Source organism: Glossina fuscipes, unplaced genomic scaffold (genome assembly GCF_014805625.2).
Source record: "Glossina fuscipes isolate IAEA_lab_2018 unplaced genomic scaffold, Yale_Gfus_2 27, whole genome shotgun sequence".
In the NCBI taxonomy this organism is placed as follows: domain Eukaryota; kingdom Metazoa; phylum Arthropoda; class Insecta; order Diptera; family Glossinidae; genus Glossina; species Glossina fuscipes.
The window spans coordinates 8,111,049-8,130,556 of record NW_023998422.1 but is presented as its reverse complement, the minus strand read 5'-3'; the positions used below and the strand labels follow the sequence as shown (position 1 = coordinate 8,130,556).

Sequence of the window (19,508 nt, the reverse complement as noted above, 5' to 3'; positions counted from 1 at the left end):
ATATATATATATATATATATATATATATATATATATATATCTATACGTGTATACATATAAATAAGCCAATCCTTCCCTCTAACCAAGAAAAAAAGAAGAAGAAGAAAAAAAAAAAAGGAAAAAAAGTCAAAAAGGCAGCAATAAAAGTAAATTAGCTAAAAAGTATATATATATTGTATTGAAAAAGAAGAAAGATATCATGGTTAGAAACAAACCAATAGTCAAGGATTACATAACTCGAAATAAGTTTTTATATGCGGCACCAAACCAATGAGATATACTAATTTCATCATCTTGTTTCCAAGGTGTAACAAAAAGCACTTGAAATCAGGTTCTCAACCTTAAGCTGATGGTACACTAGTGAGTTTTTAATCAAAACATGGGCCGAGGTAGAGCCTTTCAAATACGGAGTGCAATGAGTTGAGGAGTACCACCATACCACCATTAGCTACGGATATTGAATTCAAAAACATTTGATTACACGATCCTAATGCTGGCAATATCACCCCCCGTACACCATTATCGAGCATAGCGCTGGCGACTATTTCGTAAGAAAACCTTTGCATTCATGAATCAGTTCGTCGTCCCAAAGAGTTCTTTGCCCGTCTGCCCGATCTTTTGCTCTCTTAAAGTCTTACTAAGTGAGATGGAAAGTTAAAAGTTGTTTCAGTTTCAAAAATCAGGTAAGATAGTGTGCACGCAAAGTAGAGAAAACCCTAAAATACTTTGCACATATGTACGATCGCTAATTGGAACCTGCAACTTGGAACCAAAAAAAAAAAAAATTGCTTTTCAATCCACTGTGCTTTCAAGTAAAAATCAAAACAGTGATGACCTTTTAATACATAATTTAATATATAGGGTATCCAAGATCCGATTCTTTATTTATCGATTCTCTAACATAACAATCTATGCATAGGATATATGCAGCGGAATCTAGAAATGTGTTCAATAAAATTTTAAGTATACTTTAGTAAGGCAAACCGAACGAATAAAAAACCGTAATATTAGAATTTGTACCTGTTACCACAATTCACAAATACAGGTGCCAGCCAGCACCGAGTTGTGTATGTAAAAGTATAAAGATTCATTTGGTTACTTATTATTAATAGAGACAATGTATACCAAAAATAAAATGCGCGCTATAAGACCATTCTTCTTGGCATCTCATTTTTCCCCTCAATGGCTTTTTGTGTTTATTGGGCATTCTCGTCGTTTCTTAATCTATGCTTTTTCGCCATAGCGTATTTTAGCACATTTTGCAGATTATGTGGTCAATCTGTGTGTGTGTGTGTGTGTGTGTGAGTAGTCTCTTATTTAATTGTATGTGTATGTGTTTGTGTGTGTGTGTGTGTATGTTTATTCTTCACTTTACCTGCATCCACCTTATTAGGCCAAAACGTGAGTTCATATGTTAACAATCTCTCAATCTTACAACAAAACAATAACAATAACAACAACAGCAGCAGCAGCAGCAGCAGCAACACAATCAACCAGCAACAACAACAACAACAACAACAACAAATTTACCAGCAAATCAAAGAATGAATGGTGCAGAACGAATCGGATCGAATGCTGCTAAAGACAACACGAACAAAAACTAACGTCCCTGCTTATATTGTTGTAAACTCTCTTTACTAAAAGTACCGCAATATTGCTTACCACCACCACAGGCTAAAACGTAAAGACCTTTCTTGAATGACGCTTACACATACACAGATATATTCGCTTACACGGATATAGTTGCTTATAGCCAGTCACATATATTTTAGGTGTTTGGTTTTTTATAGAACAATAACAACAACAACAATAACAGCAACAATAGCAGCAATAGCAATAACCTGCCTTTGAGTTTTCGTTTAGTTGACTAAACTAAAATTCTGGTAAGCCTTCAATTGTTGTTAAGGCTGTTTCATATGGTCTTTGCTTACTTTGAATTTGGATTTGGATTGTGGTCAATATTGGTTGTTACCAAAAAAACATAAAACAAGAAACAAAACAAAACAAATGAAAAAGTAAAAGAGAGACTCACTGAATTTTACTCTATTACTATTAATGGCGATTTATTTGATGTTGTTTACGTTTTCGAGGCTTTTTTTCTCGTTTGTTTATCAGTTAATCTTCTTTCACTTCTCCGCCGCACCACCTGCTGCCCCACCCCCTCACGCCCGACTCCTCACCCACCCTTTGTCACCCACTACTATTATTATTATTATTATTATTACTACAAGTACCACTACTACTATCACTAGTACTACTACTACTACCACTACTACCACTACTACTATTACTACTATTACTTACTCTAAGGTGCAATATGCAATTGTCTGCATTATTCTGTGTGGCTTTTTATGGGCATCTCATGTTACTGTTTGGAATCGGTTTGTTCACGATGTGTTGTTTGTTTAAATAAACTTGTTTATATGCTATTGTGTATATTATATTGTGTAAAGGTATGTACGATTGGGCTGGTGTGTCCCAATTGTGGCTTCTCAATCAATTGCTCGATACTACATTTAATGGCATGTCTTAACTATTTTTTTTATTTTTTTTTTTTTTTTTTGAAACTAAGCTTAGATTATAAAAGGAAAAAAATAAGAAAAAAAGTTAAATATATATGTGCAACTAATCTTCAATATTGTGCCCTGAGGAATTTAACAATAACAACATTTGCTTTTATTACTACCTGCTGAGACTCGTAAGTTAAGGCACAATAAAATGTCAGCATAAATTATATAAAAAATCTCAGTAAAGGGTTAAAAGCCCCCTTCCTTCAGACATGGAAAAATGGAAAAATTTTATATATATTTTTAGGCCATCGACGAAGCTCCGATGCAAGATGAATTTTCTTGAAGGAAATCTTCAAAAATGGTTGCAATAGAGCAGACATTGTTCATCCCACACTTCCTTGATTTGCTGATGATGATATCTCATAGACCGACATACCTTTTCCAATTTCTCTTTTTCAGTTTTGAGGACGAAACGAGGAAATATTTAAAAAACGTTCAGTGTTGTGTTTAAATGACTTTTGGGTTAAGTTTGAAAAACATATCTAGTCAAAGTTCTCCCAATCTTTTATAGAGTAGACAACAACAACTCGCGAGAGGATCCAGTTTTCAGTGTCATAGTAACAGTAGCGGAAGTATTGCTCAGAAGGGCTATAAGCTATCGATTCAAACAAGTGATATCTAATGAATAGAGTGAGTGCCTTAGCAACTCCTAGTTTCCTTAATGGGATTTGTTTGCAACTGCTGCTTACTGGCTTAGGCAATTGGCTATTGTAAAGCCCAACGCTAACAATTTGGTTTGGAGTAGCCCTAGGTACGAGTTACCCTGTGTACCAGTTGCGTCCTTTTCTCTACATCTCTTGATATCTGTCAAAAAAGAAAATATACAGAGGCTTTCTCATTTCGTATTCATTACGAAATACTCGGCATGTACAGCACGACTTCACGCATTTGTAATTACAAGCAAATGAATCGAAATTTCTATAGGATCTGAGAATTTATTCACCGTAGAAAGAAGTAAGAAGACATGTCTCTGGTAATCATCCCTCATACTAGTGGCCAAAAACTGTAAAGTGTTTTCTTAACCGTGGGCGTGTCATTTGGTTAATTTGGAATTTTGCGCACTTCCTTTTTAAATAGGAATAGAAAATATCTCATAAGAATCGTTGTAGTTGTTTGCCAATAGTTGTTTTGTGTGCGGATGGGTCAACAAGTCAGCTTTCAAATGGTTTTAATAAATATCTACTAAAAGACTTGGGTTAATGATTACTAAGAAGACTTAGATTAATGCTTACTATGGGTTGAGAGTGGCAAGTTCCCGCTTACTACAACAAATTATAAGGCTTTGCTTTTAATTTTCCAGCAAGTGGCTTTTCCCAAAAGTTGACGAGAATTAGAAAAACTTAAGCTCGGCGGAGCAAAAACCAAACCAAATACACTGCTGATCGAACAGGTCTAAATCAATCCATAATTGTTTGCTGACTGCTGCCTAAAAATTGCATTTTCGACCTCGCATTACTTTTGCTAGTTATTTGAAGAAGTTTGCTGCCGCAGTCCATCAAACGCTTTCAGAAATTTATGGTGACGCTGCTCCATCATATCTCAATTGTTGGTTCTGGTTTCAACGGTGCACAAGTGGTGAGACGAATTTACTGAAAATGTCCTCATGTTACAGGAGTTGTCAAGAACGTACTGTTGCAGTTCGAATGGGAAGTTCTGCCACACCCAACGTACTTATCACTCACGACATCTTTTGATTACCACTTGATCACATGCAGCACGGTTTGGCGAGCACATGGTTCCGCAAAGTTAAAGAAGTGCAAAAATGGGTCGATGATTGGATCGCCGCCAAACTAATATCGTTACTCTTGCTGCCCTGAGAAGAAGCAATGCTACCATGCAAGATGCAAGATGAAAAGCAATATACCCATCGACCAAGTGATGTTAACGACAAGTAAATGGAGAAGAGAGAAATTCTAAAGAAAAATTCATTTAACGAAACGAAAGCGAAAACAAATGCTATTTAAGAAGGATTACAATAACAGGATGAGGGATAAGCACATCGAAACAACATCGAAAACAACTTAAAAAATTTTCTTTTGTTTGAATGAAAACAAAATTTTGTGAACAAGATTAAAAATCTTGTGAAGGAAAAAAAAGTAACAATTGCTTCGTGATTTGCTTCAAAATTCTTACTTGACTTCTTCAAACGGATACAAAAGCGAATCTTGTAGCGTTAGAGCGACTTGTGTTGTTTAGTGATTTTGTTTTTTTTTTATTTAAATACAATTCATTAACAAGTCATGTAGCAATATCCGTTAAATTAAAATCCAACAACACTAACGGCAGCAACATCATAATAATCAAAAAACAACAGAAAAAATAAAAAAACCCTTAAATGCAAAACGCGCACATCCGCCAATTTCATGTTTGTATTTACATCGTCTTGTTTTCATTCATATTATTATTCTCTTATTAGAAATCCAAGGCCACCATAAAATCGTTCAGTCAGTCATTTTGTTAGACAAGCAGGCGGACAACAAGCTGTTTTCATTTAGTTGCAACAAAGTGGTTGCGGGCGTCTTGGATACCGTAAGCCATACTTAAAGCAGCTATCGCTGTTTCATTTTTTCTTTTTTTTTTGTCTTTTTTCTCTATTCTGTTTTATCTTTGGCTATATGCTTTATGTTCGTTATATATATTTGTAAAGTTAATCTGACAAGTGTTCTAGCTAAGCTTTCAAGCGTAGCGAAATTATTGCTTCGTTGCAGTTCTTTTCAAATGCGTTTAAAGCAATGCATTAATTAATATTTGACGAGAAATTCTTAATCAAGGAAGAAGCGCACTTTCAAAATCAGTTTATCATATTCTATTATATACTCAGTCAGCTACGCAGCAGAAGTGCAGTGCAGTGAGATATCGAGCATACATATCCTTCATCATACTGCTGTTAGAATATGTAATCATTGCTTGGGCATAACATGAGAAGGAAAAATGTTCTTCTTAACAAGTCTTAGCCATGTGTAAAGATGTCGAAGAAAACCAATTTACTTTATTCGAGAAAGCACTTTCTCAGATGCTATCAAATCCATTATACAGTGAAATGTTGAATGAAGCTTTCGCTTACACACGACGCAAAGAAAACAACTCTCGTCTATTGGCGAGATTTAATCCGGCCCTAGATAAGAGAAATTACTTTTGCTTCGTCTAGTTCTGGTATTGCAGGTGTTCCGGCATGAGATCTATATTTCAACTCGAAAAGTCATTGTTTCGATTACAGGTAATAAGCAAAGAAAAACATTAATTGTGACATTAGATGCGATTGTAAATATGTCCATGGACTTTAATATTTTTTTTTGCGCGAGTTTGATTTTAACTGTGTTGTTTCAAAACTCTTGACTATCAATAACGCAAATCATCTAATAATAATTTTTATTATTTAATACATTTTCAGTAATTAAATAATTATAGTAAAAGTAGAATGAATTTATTTTGTATTAATTCTAACAACACTTACACATACACTTTCTCATACTAGAGCCAGCCAATATGTCTTTTCGCAAGCGAGACTGTTCAACAATACTTGAACCCAGCCCGCCTATTGCAACCATTCTCCTATATTTGCCATAAAGTATCAAAATAAGTTAGCATATCAGGCTTTACTTTTCGTTAAGAAAAAATTCTTATTCGAAAAATAAAACTATGCGGTCGATATCAATAAATTTATATGTAAAAATCGCCATTTTGTATCATTTGTTGTTATAAAGTACAAAAAATGAGCCCTTGTATGATAAAAATTTTTCATTTTTTGCAGACCACAATCAACTCAGTAAATCCAAAGAGCTTGATGATCCCTACATTACGAAAAGGCTGTACATGTGTTTGGTAAGACCCATACAAGACCCATATGCCTCTGTTGTGTGGTGTCCTTCATATAGGTGCTATGTAGATTCAAATGAATCTGTTCAAAAGCAATTCGGACTCTTTAAAGTCCATTAAAGCAACATTGCTTAATACGCGCGGCTTACCTATGTCTTACTTAAACTAGCTTTTATCCTTAAAAAGTCGTTACGATTCGAAAACGAATTGTTGTTAACTATTATCGGTTGCCAGGCTTATGCATGTTTGCGACAGCTTAGGGGTTCATTTGCAATTCGCTCCTGTACCGGTGGTAAGTGGGGCTCTATGCTGGTTGTGTACATGCTTTTTTTCTTTTTTTTCCTTCTTATTTGTTTTATTGTACTTATGCTAAGTTTTGCTTTAAGTGCCAATTGAACTCGACTGTTATTTGTTTAGTTGAGTTTCATGTATAAGTATTATTAAAATAAATAAATAAATAAATAAATAAATCGGTTTAAGCATGTCTGTCTATCTGTTTGTCATATCATTTTTATGTTTCATTCACAATTCATCGTTATACCCTAGACAACTTGTTGAACATGGTATATTAAGTTTGTGCGTACGTATGTAATATGCAAAAGGTCTTAAGATAGATCCACATTTTATTTAGAGTCATTTTCTGAATTGATCTAAGCTTGATTGTCCGTCTGATGTCTACTCATGTAATCTTTTGTTCAAGGTACATGTACCAATTTTGGATAAACTGACATGACCCAAAGATGAATGCTATGGAACATAATTTTGATCGGTTGCTTCTTTCGACCAGTTCTTATATAACTTCTTATATATATGAGAAGTCATAATAAAGAATACAATTGTAATTTTAAAAATTTTTCCGTAAAGGCCGTTAAGTAATAATATTTCAGTATCCCAAATTCGTGTGAAAACTTTGGACCGGCTTGAGTAATTTTTTTAACCCCCTTTTCATATAACAAAAAAGGCAAATTTATATTGAGAAAAATGTCTAAGTTTCGATGATATCACATGATGTAAATCAGTTTGTAATAGTGCTTTAAAAAAAAAAATTAATTACCCCAAATTTGGAACATCTGGGCCTATTTAGGCTTGCGCACCTATCTTCTATACGGATTTTCAGGAAAATGTTTTGTTTTAAGGCAGAAAAGTCCAAGTTTTTGTGCTGAATTTTGAATACTCACCTCATTTTTTTGAATCTCTTGAGCACATCCATTCGTACGGAAAGTAAGTCTTTATTTGCAAAGAGATCTTATTTTTAATATACACTCATTTAGAAACAGGATGTAATGGCAAAAATAAGAATAATGTTAAAGAATGTGGTCTACGGTATTTGATAGTCGGCCTAGCCCAACTATAAGGTTTTCTCGCGATATTCTGATGGAATTTGTCGTAGGGATATATTTCGGTACAAAGACGGAGCGTTCTTAAAATGCATCGAATTATTTGTAGGATCATTCCGCATAAAAAAACGGATTTTCAAAAGTAGTGTTGGAGTAGTGAGGGACCGATCGTGTTTATAAAATTTTAACTTGACGAAAATCGCGAAATAAACGATCTTCATACAATGAAAGCCTATGGGGGAAGAGTAATTCGCTCCTAATTTTCTATGTTTTCGTGATTTACGACTTGAGAAATATTTTTTGATCATCAATCTTCTTATCAAAGCTCTTGTGGTCTAATACAAAACTGAGTCGAAAGGCGCAACAGTTTCCAAGATACTGCGAGGAAATAGTGGAAGCAGAATAAGGACAAACCGAGCGCAAATGACTTTTAAACGCTAGAAATAAAATTTCTCCTCTTTGGATAGTTTTCACAAATCGCACAGAAAATTTGATTAGGACACAGGATCAGTAAAAAGTATATCCACACAAATTAAAACTTGAATGGACAACCAATCTGCTGCTACGCAAAAAAATACTTGTAAGTAAAGGAAAAGAAGAAGAGAAGAAGAGGAGAATTCCTTCCCAAATATCTCCCCAAATATGTCCAAAAGACAGAAATCTACTCAAAACCTATAGAAAAAAATCCAGGACCATTTATTGGCTAATGTGTCAAACACAACCTCAAGCATCAAAAACATTGTAGTCAAATAAGTTTACGTGGACTTGCTAGTAATTAGACACGATATGGATTTCAACTTGAAGGTAAAAAGTCCGCAATCTCTTGAAATAATTTGACAATGGATGATATAAAGCATCCCCGCGGTTTTTCGGTCTTCTTCTGAATTTCTTTTTGTAGCCTTCTCTTTTCAAATGATACCAAACTGTCATGTGATTGATGTATAGTTCCTTCGCTATTTCCTGACAGCTTGCGTGCCCGTCTTGCTTCATCAGTTGCAAAATTTCATTGACTTTCTCTGTGACTGGCCGACCAGAGCTTGGTGCATCTTTGATATCAAAATTTCCGTAATAGAATCGGAGCAAACCACTCTTGAGTCCTTCGTTCAGTCACAGCCTTCTCGCCGTAAATTTCACAAATATTTCGACATATTTTTGCAGTGTTTTTACCTTTTTCATAAGAGAGAAGTATTACTTAAGGTATTTCTTTGGATATTTCAATCATTTTCAAATCAATACAAGTTTTTTCATCAGCAAAGAGTTGGAAAACTATCGTCACTCAAAATGTAAGCTGAAATGTCATCTCTTAACAAGCACATGCTTGTTTGAGACAATCAGGTGAGATACATCGAGTCATCTAGTCATCATAAATCTAGTGACAAAAAACCGTAAAGACCTTTTAAACCATACACTATTTAAGAGGACAGAAAACGGACAAACTATTAATCGATTCAGAATCGTGATCTTAGCAAAGCCTTTATCATCATCAAACCATATATTACGAATCCTTCAACAATCTGTGCATAAATTACTAATTATATATGTATGTATGTGTGTGTGTGTGTGTGTGTGTGTGTGTGTGTGTGTGTGTGTGTTTCTGTTTGCGAAACAATCTTGATGCTTTCGTTTTGAAATCGTATAAAAAATTTTCATAAATCGAATAACAAAAAATGCAAAATAAAAAAAAAAAAAAATCCTCTCAACACAATACGTAAGTGAAGACTTTTGAAATATGAGAATTAAAGCGTGTACGTGTGTGTGTGTGTATGTGTCTGCGTGTGTGTGTTGTCGCATACCAAACAAAACGAACGGTTTTCAAAGCTTATCAGAGTGAATGATTTTATTTATGTTATATACGATCGTGGCTGACATAATCCTTCGTACAATGCTTACGATTGCCTTCAAAGCACATACATACATAAATCAATTTGAAGCCCAACCGCATGCGCTTGCAAACATCGAAACTTTAAAAATAAGTTAATAATGGAACAAACAAAAAAAAATAAAAATAAACGAAAAAATAAAAAATATTTTTCTATAAGGATTTCAAAAAGCGAGGGAGTGGCCTATGAAAAATTCCATATGCATATATCAGATGAAAATTCTTTCGCGCATTCCTTTCTGTTCCTTAAAATTCTTTTTTGAACTTCCCATTACCTTCGAAGAACTTAAAGTGTATAACCAACCAACCCATTAACCTATTTCCTAGATGCTTAAACATTATTACATACTTATGCATAAATGAATGTAATAGTGCATTAAGCTGTGTGGTATGTTGTGCAGTGGCATGCTTATGCATACTTCATAATATGCAAATCATTTTTTCCGGATTTTTAACTTAAACGGTGTCAATATGTCAACAGACAACTTGCATAATACCTAAAAAAGTAGCACTGCATGCATGCATGCATGCTCGTACGTTTGTTCGTTCGTTCGTTTGTTTCGTTTCGTTTCGTTTAGTCTTCGAACTTGCGATACGTAGAAAAGAAGACGATGTTGTTGACGATGACGATAGCGAGACAACAATATGATGGTGATGATGATGATGATGATGTAACCACAAATACTGTCGTTGTCGTTGTTGTTTTCTTTTATTTTAACGCCTCCACTGCACACATATATACATATATATATATATATATATATACGTTTGTTTGCATGGCCAACACGCTGCCTGCTATGCTACTAAGTGCATAATGGCAAGTTAAGCAAAAAAAGAAAACCACATCATCCACCATTTCTGCGTTAAGAGTAGAAAGACAAAGAGCAAACAAAACAAACAAAAGGTGACGGGAAGAGAGAGAGAGAGAGAGAGAGAGAGAGAGAAATATTTTTTCAACTTATGCTATCTTTCCGTTTACTGCTTAAGTATCTTAAATATTGCCGGTTTTGTTTTGATGATGATGATGGCTGAGGTTTGATGGTGACGGGCAGTGGTAGTTGTGGTGGTGGCGGTAGGTAAATAGCTATTGTATGCTTGCTTGTCACAACATTACACATATTTTACAAATGACTTTGTGTTTTGATGCTGGGCTGTGTGTGCAATGTTGGCCGGCTCTTCTACTTACACTGCTACTCTTTCAGCTAAATACTCTACTATTAAATGCACACACACACACACACACACAAACACACACACACATGCATAAGCAAAGCTATTTTCCTCACGTAGTTTGCATCAAGAATGTTGTGTGTGTGCCTGTGTGATTCCTGTGCATATGCACAGTTTTTCAAGTTATGCGCGCCATGATTTTCATTTTTGTTGTCATTGTTGTTATTGTTGGTGCTTTGTATTATAATGAAATCATGTTCGCATTTATCACGAAGACTACACTATAATTTTTATTACAGTGTCATTATACTGTTTATGGCTGCTTTAGGGGGAAGAATTTCCAAAAGGTCATTGCATTGATGCGCACGCGCATCTCTCTATCTCTCTTGCTCTCTCTCCCTCTCTATCTATGTCTCTTTCTTTCTTTATCTCTCCCGATCCAATAGAAATTTCGTACATACGTGCACGAGAGTAAATGAAAGAAATACTAATAAGAAAGCGAAAGTTTCGCTTTCCTTTTATAAAAATTGTGACTTTTTTTTTTATGTTGGAACTGGGAAAATTTTCGAAAGCTAAACTAAAGACGAAAACTTCTCCCCAAATAGATTTGAACTTTTAAAGAGGAACGTTCAAATTAAGTTTATGTATATTTTTGTAAAGTTAGTTTTGGATGGGAGGCCTGAAGCCTGCTTAAGCTTAATGAACACTCAGCACTAATTCAAGATGTGCTTATATCTAAATGATCTCACAATTGTGCATACTACGGATTTTGTGCTTATCCCTTTAAATCGGTTGCATCACATTAAAAAAAAAAAAAAGTTAATAATTGTTGTTGTTGTTTTCCTTTAACTTAATAAGTCTTTAACATTCGAATGAGGTCAACCTGGAAACATCTGCCGTCTACGATTTTATGGATAATGACTGGCGGCCAAGGTTCGAATATCTTTATAAATTTCAGATGATTGACTGACAAACGGAGGAATACGATTGAGAAAGAGAGACACAGACAGCCGTCATTAAGTGATTAAGAACAAATTCGGCCTATGGAGTCCTCGTTGCTGAATGCCTTATGCCTTGGTGCAATCTCATTGTACTGAACTATTTGTAATAATTTTCAGAAGACGCAAAACGAAAACGAAAACAAAAACTCACCTTTGATTCTCTTTTGTGCTCACTTGGTAAACGTAAGGCATTGCCAGCAGCACGATGCTCTTGATATCTTAAACGCATTTCCTCCTCGTTTACCATATATTTGCTGTCTTTATCTTTGGGTCGTACTGTTTGTTGTGTGCCGGCGCTACTACTGGTGCTGCTACTGTTACTTTTTCGTTCGGGATCTTTTTTATCACCATGCGCGCCGGTAAACAGTTGTTTGACTTTCTCAAAACCACCCAATTTTTTGGAGCGCTTAAGAGTTGTAACAGTCGTCTGTTCATGCTCGGGTATCGTTTGTGTTGGTTGATCTCGTCTTCGTAATGTTGTTCTACTCATAGGAAATTTATCTAAATGAGGATCGTAATGAGAGCCATCATCAATAGAACGTTCACGGTAAACGATCGCATCTTTGCATTGTCTCTGTTGTTCACAGTGGCGACGCTCTTTTTTTAGGAAATTCTCACAACTTCTCATATCATCGGCCGTAGAAGGTTTACGCCATCTGCAAATATATTATGTAGTGGAGTTAGTTAAAAGTATTACCTTGAACTTACCTCGTTTGTAAGTCGCCATTAAATGATTCCTTGCGGAAGTCATTTTCGATACCTGAGTCCCCTTTATCAAAACTACGCTGCTGTAGTTTATCACGTTTTAAACTACTATGCCAGCGATCTTCGCTGCTTTGATGAGGTGTTATGACACGTTCCGTATTGATATCGTAACGTTTCATGTTTTCAGGCGATGAGCGATATTGATCAGTGCCCGTGAACTGTGAGTCTAACGATTTAGGTTCATAATCGTTTTGCGAGTGGCGCTCATTTGTTGGAGAAGATTCTCTAACAACTTTGTTGCTATAAGAATTCAAACGTTCCCGGTGTCTCGACTCACGCACATAAGGTGTACCGTCAGCATCAATTTGAGTTTGACGTTCGTATACTTCCTTAACTCCACCGTGACCGTCATCATAATATTTGGTGTGCTTGTAACGTGAAGTCTTCTCCAATTTCGGTAATGTACTAATGCTTGGATTCGCAGGCGTCGGCGCTATGATATCTAAGTGAGAACGTTCGGGCGAGTATTTATTTAAAATTTCATCAACTTCAGGTTTATGAAAACGTTGTTCCTTTAAAATATCTCGTTCAGGGCTGAGGTAGCGCTTAGCGACTGTACATTGTTCGTAAGTAGTCTCTTCTCGGTCTTCTTGCTGTAAATGACGATTTGGGGTAAGTTCGCGTGCATTATGAAAGCCACCTACTTCACCAAATCGTCGATTAAGTATACGAGATTCTAAACGTGCTCTACGATAACCCATGTCATCGTGATGACGAGGCGGAGTCATTTCGCGTCTAGGTGAAAGGTATCTTTCGGGCGTATGGAAACCATTTTCTTGTGTCGGAGTTATGCTACGTATTTTCGGTACTATAGGCGGTTCAGCCGGTGATTTGCTTCTAATTTTTGGCAAATCGTCATCGTAATATTTACGTGTTTCGATGCCCAAGCCCTCGTCTTCATCGCTTAAATTGCGTGGACTCAACGGCTGCCAGGGCGAGGGTGAAAATGAACCGCCTATATGTATGGTAGTAGTACCTGAGTGTGGATTATAATTAGGCGAATGTTGTTTGCTGCGATGTGATATTTTATGATTCTGACTAGTTATAAAATCGGTTTGATCCAAAGATTTGCGATTGCCAAGGGTTTTATGCAATTCCCTATCGGGCGTGAAACGCTCTCTGGACGGTGATCTATAGTCGCGACGCGGTGATCTGTAGTCCCGGTTCTTTTGCAATGTTCTCTGACCCAAACGCAGATCATGATCTTCATGTTCTAGCTGAGCATAAGTTATGCCATCATTAGGTCGTATATAGGAAAAGGCCGGTCCAGTGAGAGGGGGCGGTGGGGAGAAGCGTTCCATAGACAAACGTTTGGCTAAACCGTTTACAGTCTTGCCTTTCGTTAACGGCAATTTTTGTGCCGGCAATTGCGAGCTGTGCATGTTTTCCTGAGACTTGGTTTGCAATGTTAAAATCTTCTCCCTGATACCGTCCGATATTGGAATTTTACCCAATAGCTTATCATCTACGGTATTCTGAGTTAGAGAATTGTCAAGCGAAATATTTAGAGCACTATCATTCTTTTCTCGATCAGTTATGGCATCAGATTTACGACGCTCACGTTTGCCGATTTGTTCCTCAAAGAAATCCTCATTAGATACGTTTTCTATGATTGGCGTCAATTGAGACGTAACTGTCTTATGGCTTGATTGATTTTGTGTTGTCTTCGAGTCTTTTAAATTGGGCTTCTTCGGTTTATTGGGCAAGGAGCTGACATCACTTTTACTTCTAACAAGATGGCGGCCACCACTTCCTTCGAAGCGCGGGTCTCTCTCGTCTTGATTAATTTGCGTATCACTTTTACGATTAAAAATACTGAAAATGGAAGGTTTCTTGGCAGCTTTCTTAGCCGCGGCGTCACTACTGCTGCGTGCTAATGGCTTTCGTTTCTTACGCGTAGGCAGGGAATGAAACTTTTTGGGATCTCCGCTACGTTTCGTTCTTACCCTAAAAGTCGGTATATTATCAGCGTTCTCGGCTGTGCTCTTGTGACGTTCGGCCTGTGCTAACACAAGTGCGGCTTCTTTACGTATACTTTCGGCTGAAAGATCAACTGGTGGCAATTGATGATACGAAGGTATAGCTGCTGTTACGCTCTGCGGCGGCTGAAGATTCGTTGTTTCGTAATTCGTTTGATCGGAGCTGCGCTTTCCTGGAATATGAAATATTTTTATTAAATTAAAATTACTTGATTTAATAATAATTTTGTTGCCTTTCATTCGCTTAAAAGCTTTAAAAACCTTAATATCAATCAAACATACAACTTAATGTCTTCAATTAGTTTGATTGAAGAGATTCCATATATATATATATATATATATATATAAATATATAAAATTCGCATAGAATCGTCGTGTTGTGCGTTGAAAACTCCCCTTAAGCGCCTACTTTACAATAGTTTAAAAACAAAGAATATATGTATGCGTAATTGTTTCACTATAAAATTATACACAAGGCAGCAGCATACAACAACATCTTAATCTTGACTTAATAATACAGGCAAAACATACAAGCACACAGAGAGATGCCGAACCCCATGAAACATGTGAGAACATAAATCCATCAACACACTAAAGCCACTCGTCATACAGATTAAATACCGTCTGCCGTGTGCCATCTTTTCACTGCTATATGGAATTTTTAGTAAATTTTTATTATTTTTTTTCCTTGTTTTTTTTTTTTTTTTTTGCTTTTTTTTTCGTTAACATATCATTTACTCTCATCTAGAATGAACTCAGTTTAGCCACCATCTCCAAATGTTATTTTGATTAATGCCAATGATGAGCCGTTGTTTAGACCGCCACCTTAACCGCGGAAACTCAATCAAAATGCTATTAACACACATACCTTTAAATACTAGCATCTCTACCTGAACTCGTATTCCTCTTGCTTACATACACACACACACACACACACACGCGCATACACACATATATGTATATAAGGAATATAGAGAACTCTCCGGTACTGTATATATCTATGCAATAAATATGGCAGCAGTAACAACTTTTAGGAGGTTTTTTTTTTTTTTTTTTTTTTTTTTTTTTTTCCTCTTTTTATTAATCTCTTGATATAATTGTTTCTAGAGTTTAAAAATAAACTTTTTACTCCTGAATTGTACTGGGCCGCCAAAACCAGGAGGGAGGAAGGAAACAACGAAAACATTTGATTAAATGTTTTTCCCTTATTCAACATTTAATAATGGTCTTCTTCAGTAGTAGCAGTAGTAGTAGTAGTCGTCGTCGTCGCAGCAATAGCAATAGCAGTAGCAGCCTGTACTACAGCCTATAAGCCGAACAAGAGACAGTAAAATGCGCGGACAGACACTGCGCTACATAACTATATGTAATTATCCTAAAATGCCGGGTACTGTAAAAGTGCAAGAAAAACAGCAAAAGCTTTTAGTTTAATCAAATAGTTTTTATTGCTGTTGCCGTTGCGGTTGCTACTACATCTTTTGCCTGTCTACGAACGAATAATAATGCGTATGTAATGAGTAAATTATCCAAAAGGGCTACAAAATTGTTAGTTATGCATTTGCTAAAAATTATCAAGTTATGAATTCCTTTCCTTTCCCTTAAGAAAAATTAATACTTTACACACTGTTTATTAATAAGTACTTAAAAACAAAAAAAAAAAAAAGGTCTCTCTCCGCTTAGAAAAATACACTTAAGAAGCGTTTCAATTGAGAAGCACTTAACGCTCGCATCAATCACTTTTACAATAGTTACTCAATTACGTCATCTCGTTGTAAAAGATTGATGTTAATTTTTCTCCTTTGAAAGGGGGCTTTGGAGCGGGCTGTAGAGTTTGATGAACTAAGACCTTTAAAATGTTGGGTCCATACATTCATCATTTATTGATGAATTTTACAACTCGAGCAATTACCGGCGATCAAGGATGATCATGAACTACAGCGATAACATGCAATGATATGAATGAATAACTCATGGCTATCTTGTTTACGTAAGGGAATTGTGTGCCGATTTTCGTATTTAACTTAAATGAAAATTGTAAAAAACAAATGTATATATATATATATATATATATACTTGATACATATGCTGCTTTATAGAAATTGATTTTCAATAGCTTGTGTCGCATTAGAAAAAGAACTCAATGCCAAACTCGCCTTGAACTAACAGTGGTTGTCTCTAACCGATTCAATTAATCGGTTCACTTTTAAGCGAATAATGTCGTTCGGATTGACGTCTCAAGTAAATCCTGCAATTTTGCGCGATGACAAATTATTAAGAAAACAATCGTTTTCTTCGTTGTGGCTCTACACTGAAGCTACGTCTCGCATGACAGTCGATTGCCTTCACTGTTCCCGGCAGATAACAAATGCAACACAAATTGATCACTGAAACACTGTGAGTTTGAAAACGGGGCATGGAACATCGGCAGTATCTTGGTCGGCAGCTTCAATATTCTCTTTATGCCAGAAATTTTCGCGTCACTTGATTCGTTTATGCAACGTGACTAAATGCGCCTCTTCTTACTACTTCTCACGAACGAAAACGTTCATTAAAATTCACCAAACTTGGCTAATAAAAACTGTTCGAGGTCATAATAGAATTCAAACCAAACTTAGAAAGTCAGTAGATCTTGTCTCACCGCGTGTTCCTACAAGAGTGAAGTACGTGTAATTCTTTTCGATGTAACTGTATGTGGAGGGTACGTTTCAAATTTAAAAGTCCGCCATATCTCCCGAATAACCTAGTGCAGCAATGACACGTTGGTCCGTCGCTACAACTTCCTATCTTTTTCACTTACTTCACTTAAGCGTAGTTCTGATAATAATAAGTCCGTGCTTTGATTTTCAGACCGACAGAGAGGATTCTTGCAGAGATCATACCTTCACATAAAAAGTTCTGAAACATGTTTCCAATTGGTTTTGGTAATAAGCTTTGATATATTTAGCTATGACCTTAGAAGAAGTGGACAAAAATACAAACCTGTGATGAAAAACAGCTATGTATAAATAATACCCTGATGCCCTTCATACTTTAATAACAGCCTGTCCGACTGGTCGAGTAGGCAGAGGGACTCGACTAAGGTCAAGGGTTCAAACCTCAACTATTACTCAAATAATAATATTTTAATAACGCTTCAAATGCTGTCGGTTCTGCGTTACTTCAATTTTGCTGTTTTACTATGTGATTGCGTCGCTCGGACTAAGGCTTGTTCAAGTTATGTTTCATACATTATTACTATTATTATCGCTATTGTATTTAATTTAGTCAGAGAACTAAATTCAAAGATAAAAGTCTTAAAGCATTAGTATCTGATTCTATGGGATTTTATTGAAAAATCTTTCCAGCTCTTGAGATCTGAACGATCCACGATCATTGAGTTCTTAGTCGAGATCCTTAGTCTACCCGGCCGCTTAGGCAGATCTTGTTTTAAAGAAAGTACAAAAATTTCGCTTTTTTTTTTCTGTTAAAACACAAAAATAACTCAAGTCTACTTTTAATGTGTAGCGCACATACGCCTATGACTAATTAAGTAAAGTAAAGTAAAGAAATACTAAAGGTAATCTTGACAATAACTTGTTATTGTATACTACAAGTAGTGTTAAGATGAGATGCAACTTTTGTTGCGAGAAAAGACCTGAGATCCCATAGGTTATGTAATAATTAATATATATATATATGTGTACAGATACAGTTTTTTTTTTTTTTTTAAATTTAATTAGAAAACTAGAGTTCACTTTATTTGTTAAAAGTAATCCGTCGGATTAAAATTCTTAAATATTGTTGTTGTTGTTATTATTATTGTTGTTGTTAACAATTTTAGGAGCACTAGTAAATATCAAGATGAAATATGATAGACAATGCCAAGATGATTTCTCATCAATTCTCTCGAGACAATGAAAATGAATGATTATCTTTAAGCAGTGAATATATCAAGATTCGTAATAAGGCGCGTACAACTTTCTTACTCTACTAGTTAAGGCTTTAAATGAAATTCCGTTGCATTGGTAGGTGCGTGAAGACGATATGATTAGACTGAACATAAAAAATGGAAAAACCAAACACCTTATTGTGATGAGCGGTAATCAAACACAAGCCATGAACAGTGAAAGTTGAATAGCTTAACCAGATTGTCAACAAGTTGTCTTCATAGTTTAGATATGTGCGGATTTTTACAACATTTCAGCCTATAAATAGAAGTAACGATTCCAAAAAAAATAAAAAAATAAATAAAAAGAAAAAGAAAACGAGACATACGATCAGACCGATAAGCAGAGTAAGATTTATCTATATTTATAATATAAAGTATGCGGTATGGATTACCTTGAGGCGATTATTTATGCTGTAAACATTTTCAAAAATTGTTCAGAAATTATATAGAAATTTAATAACTCAGGCAAATCATCATCATAATAGCATCAGCTGCAGCACCAGCCAGCAACAATGCAGGCCTTCTTTTGTAGCTGAGTTAGGCAAATATTGGTGGCAGTAAAATTCGAAAAGAGAGGAAAAGAAAAATATTGAAACTAGAGCAGATTGCTTATCTCTGGCAATGGAATTACATTTTTTTTTTTTTTTTTTTTTTTACATTTTACATTCTTCGACTAGCAATAGAAAACAACAACCACCACCATGATAAGCATTAAAACCACTGCCTTAGTAGCCTAATAAGCAATAATGCTCTTGCTCTTGTTGCCTTATCTAGTTACTAACTATGGCTTAATGTTACTAACACGACAACGAGCAGTCGAACAGATAGATAGATAGCAAGTAATACTAAAAATCAAACTATTTGCGAAAAACTACTTTCTTTGCACACAGCTGTGCCTTTCAATTTTGCTGCTGCTGCTGTTGCTGTTGCTGTTACTGTTACTGTTGCTTTTGCTGCTACTGCTGCCCCTGCCAGCTAATAAAATATCTTAAATAGCGCTTATTGATTTATGGTAATAATAATAATAAAATAATATTCACAAAAAAAAAAAAAAAAAAAAAAA

The 19,508-nt window shown here is 35.5% G+C and overlaps 1 protein-coding gene across 1 annotated transcript in view; it reads right to left on the bottom strand.

The window, feature by feature from the left end:
• Positions 1 to 19,508, bottom strand: part of LOC119635625 — an 87,771-nt gene that overhangs the window by 3,996 nt on the left and 64,267 nt on the right. The window contains exons 2-3 of the mRNA XM_038030514.1: positions 12,482 to 14,690; positions 11,925 to 12,429 (exon numbers count right to left, since the gene is read on the bottom strand). Coding sequence (XP_037886442.1) covers positions 11,925 to 12,429; positions 12,482 to 14,690 — 2,714 coding nt within the window. The remainder of the gene's footprint in view (positions 1 to 11,924; positions 12,430 to 12,481; positions 14,691 to 19,508) is intronic.